This window comes from Bufo gargarizans, chromosome 5, assembly GCF_014858855.1.
Source record: "Bufo gargarizans isolate SCDJY-AF-19 chromosome 5, ASM1485885v1, whole genome shotgun sequence".
Lineage (NCBI taxonomy): Eukaryota > Metazoa > Chordata > Amphibia > Anura > Bufonidae > Bufo > Bufo gargarizans.
Window position 1 is genome coordinate 238,639,995 of NC_058084.1, and position 12,229 is coordinate 238,652,223.

At 41.8% G+C, this 12,229-nt stretch overlaps 1 protein-coding gene across 1 annotated transcript in view; it reads right to left on the reverse strand.

Annotated features, from left to right (window-relative positions):
* Nucleotides 1-12,229, reverse strand: part of NR4A3 (nuclear receptor subfamily 4 group A member 3) — a 192,604-nt gene that overhangs the window by 62,752 nt on the left and 117,623 nt on the right. Inside the window, exon 7 of the mRNA XM_044294265.1 lies at nucleotides 5,309-5,487. Within this exon, the coding sequence (XP_044150200.1) occupies nucleotides 5,309-5,487 (179 nt within the window). The remainder of the gene's footprint in view (nucleotides 1-5,308; nucleotides 5,488-12,229) is intronic.

The following is a 12,229-nucleotide window of genomic DNA, read 5'->3' on the forward strand; positions in this document are numbered from 1 at the left end:
CCTGCCAGCAAGAGCAGACAGGATTTCATTAATAAAAATGGTAGTGCTGCCCCAGGTTCTTTATGTCCTGCGTAATTCGCCTATGTGGATTCCAGACAAGCCCTTTAGATTGATAGAACGTATGCTCAATGATTTACTATGCGGGAGGAAGCGTGTTAGACTGAAGGCACTCTATTTTTCCATGCCCTACAATCGGGGAGGTCTTAACCTCCCCTATTTTAAGGGCTATTTTGTGGCGTCCCAACTCTGTCTTTTTAACGACTGGGAAAATAGCCCTTTTTGCAGTAGAGTAGTGAAAGATTCAGGCTTTTCGGATTTTTTTACTGTACTGGAATCTGATTATTTGTCAAATATCCCGAGTGGGTACTCATTCTTCTGCAGAATGGTCAGAAAGACCTGGTTGGTCATAAGGAGTTGGTGTGGAGTTAAGGCATCACTCACCTGCACCCCATTATGGCATAACCCAAAACTTCCTAACTTAAACGACTTAAGCTGCCGCCAGTATTGGAGGACCAAAAATGTTCAGTATCTACATCAAGTAGTCAGTGGGGGACAAATTTTGCCCCTCACGGAATTAAGGGCAAAGCTAGGTGAGGTGGCTTGGTATGCATACTTCCAATTGAGGTCCGCACTTTCTAGCACTTTAAATAGTCACTTCTTCATTATAGATACTCCTGTATTTTTACATGATTTAATTTGTAAGAAAATTGTCACGAGAATTAAACTATCACACTGTTATAGACACTTAATGGATAATTTTTTTCTGGATGTTTTCTCTCCAGGACAGAGAGCTTGGTCTTCTCTTCTTGCAGAGGTGGGCCATCCAAATTGGGAGAATATAGGGGAAAGCTTAAAGCTGGTTTCACACAATTTTAACCACACTGTTGTACAATTCAATATTCTGCACAAAATTTATGTGACATCCATATGGCTACATAGAAGAGGACTCAGGGCCTCCTCTAGCTGCCCACGTTGTGGTGAATCTGAGGCAGATCATTTACATATGTTCTGGGATTGCCCAATGGTGAGTAGGTATTGGAGCTTGGTCCAAAAGAACCTGGCGTGTAAACTTAAAATTGTTGTTCCTTTGTCCCCCAGGATATGGGTCCTGGGAGACTTATCGGAGGTTAATTACCAGCCTATAAAATGCCATCTGTTGATTAAGGTGATATTCTTAGCTAGACTCCTCATTTCCAGAGCCTGGTTTTCCTCTGTCGCCCCAGACTGTAAAAACTGGTTGAGCTTGGTTGAGAAAGTGAAAAGCTACGAGAAGATACTTTACAAACAAAGAGGAGCTCACTTAAAGTGGAATAATTTATGGAAAGAATGGGACATAGATAATTAATTAGGAGTCTACTTCTCTTCGCTACTTATTTATTTATTTATTTTTTTCCTGCAAGGTGGGAGAGTGGGTGGTTGGGGTTAGTTAGGGGGAAATTCCATTTGTCCGGTTTGCTTATATGTATACTATCGGGGAAGAATGTGAAGCTACACTTGAGTACACGAGGATCTCTAGGAATGTTGGAGGATGGGAGGACCTTCCGGCAGTAAAACAAAGGTTGGAATTCGTATTTAGAATAGTGAGTGATATATTGGTGGGGCACTGGGGCTCAGGACCTGGGGACGTCCGGGCGCAGGGTACGACTCCTCCTGTCAGACATGAGGCTTCACAGCAGGCAATGAGACGACACGTGTGGTGGGTGTGCTACTGAGTGCATTTTTAACGACACAGAGTGGGCCTTCGGCCGTGATTCTTGCTTACATCCTCTTTAATTCCTCGAGACTGTCGAGGGATATTCGACTTTAGTTTCTACCATATGAGATCTCTGTGAGGTATGGCGAACTACTGCACTGTTATCTTATTCAAGCATATGGGGACGAGGCAGTAAAATATGCGAGTGGGTTATTCACCACGGTGACAAAGACTGCTGGACCCCCTTCTCTGCCCTTTGTCTTATAAAAAGCTTGAGATTAAAGCTTGCTGCAAGCTCATCTTTTATACAGTATGTAGCATGCGAGTATTAAGTGATCGGCCACATGAGTGTTGACTCTGTCGATCGTGCCTGGCCGTGTCTGGGAGAGAGCGTGCGCGGGGCGCGCTCGTTGCTGGGGGGCCCACGCCAATTATAGAGAACTTAGGTAAAATGGGCTACCTCGCACAACTCCTTTACTAGGCTTTGGATGCCGGGCGAATCCTGCCATTCTCCTCAGATAGAGTCCTCCACATAAATATGGACATTTGTATGCAATTATTGTTAATTACGTCCATGGACTAGATTAGACGGACTTATGGATTATAAAATATTAGATATGTAACATGGTTATTAATTTTGCATTAAAACAATAAAATATTTATTAAAAAAAAAAAAAAAAAGACTGGTGTGGCACTGATGGGTAGCAGTAAAACTGCTAGGGCAGCGCTAAAGCACGCCCATCTGAGCTGCCTGGGTGAAAATATGGGTATGTCTGGGTTCAGCTTTGAACCCGAACAACTCTTTTAAGGCTACTATCTACTAGGCAGGTTAAGATCCAGAAAAGTGCCCAGGGTAGAGCTTCTGCATTAAGTGCTCTCTGCGCTGATGGACAGTGTAGCATCCAAGCAGCAGTTTATTAAATAAAGTCCCTTTTAGGAACCCTCGGGATATTATTAGTAATGACACATCTATGGTCTATTCAGACCCTAAATTCCCTGTAGGGGTCCCTAACTGAAAATAAAAATATTTCTTTATTAGTTATTATTTTAAAATAAATGAACCAAACAACTATAGAAAACTATTAAAATTATCAGTGTCTGATGGAGGGTACAATTGGAGTGTATGAATGTATTTGCCTTTGTCACATGTAGCCACTGTGGAGTGCAGTGCCTCCCATTCATTTGTATGGGGTATAGCTGCACTTGCAAGCCTCTGCTAATACTTTGTTTGTGCATTCATACAATGTGATGGCAGATTGGGCGCTCCTATTAAGATCCTTTTATCGTTTGGCCTTTATATTCAGGCTGGACAACAGTGAAACAATGTTGCTAGGTTTGTGTGTACTTTTGAAGCTGCCACTAGTCTGCTCAATTCACTTGTCTCTAGGCTACACTCTACACTTTTGTGCTACTGACTGCTCTATTTCATCCATAGAAGTCACTGTTCACGCTAAACCGCTCATGTGGCATGCTCAATTCCACTCCTCAATGTCTGGTGTTGTCTCTGCAGCGTACTCTTTTTATACACTAGTCCCTAACATTTCAGGCACTGTTTAAAATACAGGACGTCATACCACCCCTCCCGACATGTTTCGCCATGCTCGGTGGCTTCGTCAGGGGATGTGGGGTATGTGGACCAAGCAGCAGATCACTAAAGCTAATAATGTTCAGGGCACTTGCCGGATCATAATCTGTCTGAACAAAACTTCATATTCACACAACTCCAAATAGTAAAAGCTCCACAAAAGGTATGTCACTACTGCTCTTCCCAGCCCCACCTAGTGCTTTTAACAGTTTAGCAACACCAAAACTGCTGACAGAATTTATTTAAGGCTACTTTCACACTAGCATTTTTGCCGGATCCGGCAGGGTTCAGCAAAAAAAAAAAAAATCTTCCATTACTGATAATACAACCATCTGCATCCGTTATGAACAGATCCAGTTGTATTATCTTTAACATAGCCAAGACTAATCCGTCATGAACTCCATTGAAAGTCAATGGGGAACGGATCCATTTTCGATTGTGTCAGAGGAAACGGATCTCATTGACTTGCATCGTGAGTCATGACGGATCCATCTTGCTCCGCATCCCAGGACAGAAAGCAAACCGCAGTATGCTGCTGTTACGCTGAGCGCTCCGGGTCCCCTGCTGGCCTCGGAGCGCTCACAGCGTATGCCCCCAGGCAGCACTCCTGTGTCTCGGCGTGTGCGTCCTCGCTCTCTAGGGCGCGCCGGGACTCTTAGATTCAAAGGGCCAGTGCACCAGTGATTGGTGCCTGGTCCAAAGGGGTTATTAAGGGTTAAGGTTTGTGAGAGGCAGTGCTGACTTAATTAGGCTGCACCTGTGCACTGCCCATTTATACCTTCTCCTCCCACAGCTTTCTGCCGGATCTTTGTGCCTTGTGCCTCAGAGAAAGCGGTCCATACTGTGTTAGTTTGCCTTGCCTGTTGCCGAACCCGTTGCTACCGTCTACTCGCCTTTGAACCTTTGCTGCCTGCCCTGACCTCTGCTACGTCCGACTACGCTCTTGCCTTCTCCCTGTGTACCACACCTTATCAGCTGCCAGAGAGGTCGAGTTGTTACTAGGGGACACGACCTGGTAGTTACCGCCGCAGCAAATCCATCCCGCTTTGCGGCGGGCTCTGGTGAAGACCAGTAACTGCTTAGAACCGGTCCTTTAGTACAACCCGCGCCATCGCCTCTCTGGTCCAGAGGATCCACTACCTGTCCTGCCGGTACGTGACAGCTGCGGTCTGCTCTCCAGTATGAGAATGGAACGGAATGCATTTTGGAGCATTCCGTTCCATTAGTGTCCAGGTGTGTCGTCTAAGTGACTGATAGCATTCAATATACAGTTGAAACTTGAAAAATTAGAATATTTCAGTAATGCAACTTAAAAAGTGAAACTAACATATGAGATAGACTCATTACATGCAAAGCGAGATATTTCAAGCCTTTACTTGTTATAATTTGGATGATTATGATTTACAGCTTATGAAGCCCCAAAGTCACAATTTTTAGGTGCCCTTTGCTCAGGGGATATGATTTAATTAGCTGACTAGAGTTAATTTATTGATAAATATTCCAAACATTTTCATACAAATAGATTATTTCTACATTTTGATGATACATTCTATATTTGTATGATTTTTGGGGGAGAATATTTAGTTTATAAAAAAGATGTATTAATGCAATTTCTTTTAATTTGCATTACTGAAATAAATGGACTTTTGCACGATATATATTTTTCGAGTTTCACCTGTATGTGTGTATACATAGATAGCTATCAGTTACTAATTGGACCACCCACTTGGCTACTAAGCCAAACTTCTGTTTTGTCCCCTCAATGAATTGGGGCAAAACAGAAGTGTTTTTTTCTAGTATTGAGACCATATGATGGATCTCAAAACCAGAAAATATTAACGCTAGTGTGAAAGTAGCCCAAGAGTAGTTTTTTAGCAATGAATAGGAGCTTAGTCAATAAAAAGACATAACAGTACTAATAAGCTAGATAATCGTGCAGGTAAATATTTTAGACCCTATAGGCAGGACTTCTGTTACGGAATTTGTGAATCAATTGATTTTGGCAAGCAAATTGGTTAACGCAGACTTACCAGAAATAAGACATATAGCTGATAGGCAAGCCAAGGTTGAAATGTCAAGGTTAAGGCTCTGCAAATGTAATGCAAAATTTCTAATTGCTTCCAGCCATTCTCCAAATCCACGAAGGCACTGAATTCTATGAAGTACTAGTCCATTACAAAAGACAAATTCATCAGCAGTAATATTTGACCTGTTTGTAAGTAAGTAAATGGATGAATAAATAAATTAATACATGAATAAAAATCTTCCATAAGAAAAACATACAGGTACTAAAAAAATCTATTTTTCACTGTGTTTCTACTGTTGCTACTGGACACACATGCTATTTTTAATTTTATGAGCGTTTACTTGTTCATTGGGTTGTCAACAGCACCTTTTACACAGGCCAATTATCAGGAACCAGCATTTCTACAAACCCTCGTCCCTAATAATTAGCCTAATTCGCTGTCTGTGTAAAAGGACCTTAAAGACAATATCTGGGGCAGCATTACTATTTTGATTAATGTTATCTTTGTGGCCACAGATACATATAATTTAATCCAGATCTTGATCTTAAGCCTCACGTCCGTGGAACACGGTCCGTGTGATACCGGCCTGAATTTCTTCTGAGTGCAGGAGCGCACCGCGTCATTGGTTGCTATGAGGCCGTGTGCTTCCTGCTGCCGCAGTACAGTAATGCACTGGTATGATCCATACCAGTGTATTACTGTACTGCGGTGGCAGCAGGAAGCGCATGGCGTCAGAGTAACCAATGACGCTATGCGCTCCTGCACTCAGAAGAAATCCAGGCCGGTATCCCACAGTCTGTGTTCCACGGACGTGTGCATGAGGCTTTACTCCTTATCTTATGTATCAATGTAAGGGCATTCAATTCCATATTCTGGTCAACCCTTCTGGCGATTTATAATCGCCAAATACTTGAAAAAAATCTATTAATACCAGTTTTCCAACAACCTTAGCTGTAAGTTCCAGGGTAAGACATGACAATTTCCCCCAATTTATTTTAATACCCGACTATCCTCCATGTGTCCCTATAAGACTAATTACTTTTGGCTCTGAGTAGCAGTGGAGAAGGAGATCATTGGCATAATATTAGTATCCATTCCCCTCTTGGGCCACATACGAAGCCCATTATCTTTTTATAATCCCCTCTTTATATAGCAGATTTACCCACTCAATAAAGGCCTTACTGATGCATATCTTCTCTAACGCTGCCTAGGAGGTCACTCTGCTTTGGCTGATTGAGAGAACAGAAAGATAATATCTCCCATCCTGCCTCCAGACATATCACCCAGGTCAACATATACAGGAATGCTCAATATTGTTGTGTTTAGTCGCTGGCTGTTTTGCTCAAAGAAAAGAATTACCTGCCTTTACAAGGGCCATAATCCACAATTTGTTTAAGGCTGGGGCTACATGGCGACATGCGTTGCGCAAGAACAGGTCTACTTATGCTACTTGTATGGAACTTTCTGTCGAGTGACTATTTAAGAGCAGTGAATTGGCTCTAAAAACAAGACCACATCACAGATAGCATGCAACTTGGATTGTAGTCTATGATAGGAAAGTCTCTTACACCGTGTGTGCCCTGCAACCAGAAATCCAGCACTGCTGTCCAATGTTGCAGTATGTCAGGTGTCGCACAATCATTAGATGTCATGTCATGCAATGCGCGTTGCTGTTCAACCTAAGCTTTAGGCAGGTAGAGAATATTTGAACAAATTAAGGCTCAGCGTACATTGCATCTGAACCCTATGTTTAATGCATTAACCAGGAAAAGGTCCTAGGGTGTATGTCAAATGTGTCCATAGGGTTCCATTCACCCAGTGGGGGCCAAAAGAATGTAATTCTGTCCTCTGTTGGCATATACCACTTGTATACCTATACAGTGGAATACGTTGGAGCCTTGCATTGGAGGTATACGTCAGGAACATATACAGTGGATATAAAAAGGCTACACACCCCTGTTAAAAAGTCAGGTTTCTGTGCTGTAAAAAAAAAAGAGACAAAGATAAATCATTTCAGAACTTTTTTCACCTTTAATGTGACCTATAAACTGTACAACTCAATTAAAAAACAAATTGAAATCTATTAGGTGGAGGGAAGAAATAAAAAAAAAATAATAATAATAATAATGTGGTTGCATATGTCTGCACACCCTCTTATAACTGGGGGTGTAGCTGTGTTCAGAATTAACCAATCATATTCAAAATTGTGTTATATAGGAGTCAGTATACACCTGCCATCATTTAAAGTGCCTCTGATTAACCCCAAATAAAGTTCTGCTGCTCTAGTTGGTCTTTCCTAAAATTTTCTTAGTCGCATCCCAAAGCAAAAGCCATGGTCCACAGAGAGCTTCCAAAGCATCAGAGGGATCTCATTGTTAAAAGGCATTAGTCAGGAGAAGGGTACAAAATAATTTCCAAGGCATTAGACATACCATGGAACACAGTGAAGACAGTCATCAAGTGGAGAAAATATGGCACAACAGTGACATTACCAAGAACTGGAATTCCCTCCAAAATTGATGAAAAGAAAACTGGGCTGGGAGGCTACCAAGAGGCCTACAGCAACATTAAAGGAACTACAGGAATATCTGGCAAGTACTGGCTGTGTGGTACATGTGACAACAATCTCCTGTATTTTTCATATGTCTGGGCTGTGGGGTAGAGTGGCAAGACGAAAGCCTTTTCTTACAAAGAAAAACATCCAAGCCAGGCTACATTTTGTAAAAGCACATCTGAAGTCTCCCAAAAGCATGTGGGAAAAGGTGTTATGGTCTGATAAAACCAAAGTTGAACTTTTTGGCCATTATTCCAAAAGATATGTTTGATGCAAAAACACTGCACATCACCAAAAGAATACTATACCCACAGTGAAGCATGGTGGTGGCAGCAACATACTTTGGGGCTGTTTTATATCAGCTGGAACTGGGGCCTTAGTTAAGCTAGAGGGAATTATGAACAGTTCCAAATACCAGTCAATATTGGCACAAAACCTCCAGGCTTCTGCTAGAAAGCTGAACACAAAGAGGAACTTCATCTTTCAGCATGACAACGACCCAAAGCATACATCCAAATCAACAAAGGAATGGCTTCATCAGAAGAAGATTAAAGTTTTGGAATGGCTCAGCCAGAGCCCAGACCTGAATCCGATTGAAAATCTGTGGGGTGATCTGAAGAGGGCTGTGCACGGGAGATGCCCTCGCAATCTGACAGATTTGTAGTTTTTTTGCAAAGAAGAGTGGGCAAATCTTGCCAAGTCAAAATGTGCCATGCTCATACCCAAAAAGACTGAGTGCTGTAATAAAATCAAAAGGTGCTTCAACAAAGTATTAGTTTAAGGGTGTGCACACTTATGCAACCATGTACAGTTTATAGGTCACAATAAAAAAGGTGGAAAAAGTTCTGAAATGATTTATCTTTGTCTCAATTTTTACATCACAGAAACCTGACATTTTAAAGGGGTGTGTAGACTTTTTATATCCACTGTACCTCTGATAGATGGCTCAAACTTTGTGCACAAGGGGGAAAAGGTGTGCATATTGTTCCAGCCATTTATATGTGCATCTTGCTGTCTAAAGTTGCTGTGACAATATTTCAATTATATTGTTAACTTTTTTTTGTTACAAGTAGGGTTGAGCAAACCCGAACTGTAAAGAACTTTAGGATTTTTTTACCCCGGACCCGAACATTTCAGTAAAGGTTCGGCAGATAATCAACAAGCGTTTAATTCGTGTGCCCTTAGAAGCCATAACAGCCATGCCTACTAATGGCATGGCTGTGATTGGCCAGTGCAGCATGTGACCCAGCCTCTATTTAAGCTGGAGTCACGTACCGCCGCACGTCACTCAGCTCTTACTAGTGTAGGAATAGGGAGAATAGAGAATAGGAATTAATCTGTTATCAGAATTTGTTGCTAACTCTGCGATCTACAGCAATTTATTTTATTTATTTTTTGTGGGTACAATGCAACATTTTTGTACCCTGCCCTGAGCCCGGTGACACAGAAAAATACATTTTATCCGTCTGTTAGTTAGGCGGGCGTCGGCAGCCATTTTGTGCAAGTTCGGTGCACCAGCACGGCATATGTGCCAGGGACAATCATTTAATCCTGTTCTTTTAGTTCAGTGGGCAACATATAACCATTTTTTAAGTGCACCTGCCCTGCATATAGGGGAAGTGAATAAAATATAAGTAATCCGTCTGAGTTCAGGGACCCAGGGGGTGACATTCACATCTTTTTTTCTGTAAAGTACCCCTGTGCTGCATATGTGAGTGTAATCAGTTCAGTAAATCCATCAGTTAGATTCTGGGGGGACAAATTTATTTTTTTTCGCAAAAAAGTACATTTGCGCCCTGCACATGCTGCACTGTTAAATCCATCTGTTTAATTGTGGGTGAAAAATTCATATATTTTTTTCCCCATAAAGTACCTTTGCGGCCTGCTCTGCAAATCTAATGGTGAAATAAAATCTGTAAATCCATCAGTTTCACTGTGGCTGAAAAAATCTTATTTTTTTCCATAAAGTACCTTTGAGGCCTGCGCTGCATTTCTGACAGTCCAATACAACCGTTAAATACTGCGGATTTATTTTTGTTTGACAAAAACACCCTTTTTGTGCTAGATAGTACATTTGCAGCCTGCTCTGCATTTCTGACAGTCCAATTCAACCGTTAAATACTGCTGTTATATTTTTGTTTGAAAAAAAACAAACACCCATTTTGTGCTAGATTGTACATTTGCGGCCTGCGCTGCATTTCTGACAGTCCGATAAAACCAGTCAATACTGCTGTTACATTGTTGGTTGACAAATTCTAATTTTTTGTGACCGTGAAGTAATTGTATTAACCACCTCAGCTCCCCTAGCTTAAACCCCCTTAATGACCAGTCTACTTTTTACAATTCTGTACTACACTACTTTCACGGTTTATTGCTCGGTCATACAACTTACCACCCAAATGAATTTTACTTCCTTTTCTTCTCACTAATAGTGCTTTCATTTGGTGGTATTTCATCGCTGCTGACATTTTAACTTTCAAAAAAAAAAAATTTTTCACTTTCAGTTGTAAAATTTTTCAAATAAAACTATATACATTTTTCTCTAAATTTATTGTTCTACATGTCTTTGATAAAGAAAATTGCAATAAATGTATATTTATTGGTTTGCGCAAAAGTTATAGCGTTTACAAACTATGGTACAAAAATGTGAATTTCCGCATTTTGAAGCAGGTCTGACTTTCTGAGCACCTGTCATGTTTCCTGAGGTTCTACAATGCCCAGACAGTAGAAACACCCCACAAATGACCCCATTTCATAAAGTAGACACCCTAAGGTATTCGCTGATTGGCATAGTGAGTTCATAGTGAGTTCAAGTTTTTATTTTGTCACAAGTTAGCGGAAAATGTTTATTTTTATTTTTTCTTACAAAGTCTCATATTCCACTAACTTGGGACAAAAAATACAATTTTACATGAACTAACCATACCCCTCACGGAATACCTTGGTGTGTCTTCTTTCCAAAATGGGGTCACATGTGGGGTATTTATACTGCCCTGGCATTTTAGGGGCCCTAAAGCGTGAGAAGTAGTTTGGAATCCAAATGCGTAAAAATGCCCTGTGAAATCCTGAAAGTACTCATTGGAATTTGGGCCCCTTTGCGCATCTTGGCTGTAAAAAAGTGTCACACATGTGGTATCGCCGTACTCAGGAGAAGTAGGGCAATGTGTTCTGGGGTGTCTTTTTACATATACCCATTCTGGGTGAGAGAAATCTCTAAAAGACAACTTTTCCCATTTTATTATACAAAGTTGTCATTTGACAGAAATATTTCTCTTACCCAGCATGGGTATATGTAAAAATACACCCCAAAACACAATGCCCAACTTCTCCTGAGTACGGCGATACCACATGTGTGACACTTTTTTGCAGCCTAGGTGCGCAAAGGGGCCCAAATTCCAATGAGTACCTTTTAGGAGGGCATTTTTAGGCATTTGGATTCCAGACTTCTGCTCACGCTTTAGGGCCCCTAAAATGCCAGGGCAGTATAAATACCCAACATGTGACCCCATTTTGGAAAGAAGACACCTCAAGGTATTCCGTGAGGGGCATGGTGAGTTCATAGCAGATTTTTTTTTTGGGCATAAGTTAGCGGAAAATCATAGTTTTTTCTCACAAAGTCTCCCTTTCCGCTAACTTGTGACAAAAAGTTCAATCTTTCATGAACTCAATATGCCCCTCAGCGAATACCTTGGGTGTCTTCTTTCCGAAATGGGGTCACATGTGGGGTATTTATACTGCCCTGGCATTTTAGGGGCCCTAAAGCATGAGAAGAAGTCTGGAATATAAATGTCTAAAAATTTTTACGCATTTGGATTCCGTGAGGGGTATGGTGAGTTCATGTGAGAATCAGGTATGCACCACGCAACGCCATCTGTGGCAAGGTCCACCTAACTACCGATGCATGGACCAGTAAGCACGGTCAAAGACGTTATATCTCCCTAACAGCACACTGGTTAAATGCAGTGGCGGCTGGGCCTGAAGCGGATAGCAGTTTGGCGCATGTCCGTCCACCACCGAGGATTGCCCGGCTTTTCTCTTTGCCTCCTGTTGCTTCCTCCTCCTATTCCGCTTCTTCATCCTCTACCGCCTCCTCATTCGGTAAAGCGTAACACCTTCACCACCAACTTCAGCATAGCCAGGGGTAAACGACAGCAGGCAGTTTTAAAACGTATCTGTTTGGGGGACAAACCCCACAGCGCAGGAGCTGTGGATGGGATGGAACAACAGATAGATGAATGGTTGGTGCCAGTGAGCTTCAAGCCCGGCCTGGTGGTGTTCGATAATGGGCAAAATCTTGTAGCAGGGACAAGCCGGTTAGACGCACATCCCTTCCCTGGTGTTCTCACCCTGCTGCTGCTCGCATGTCAGCG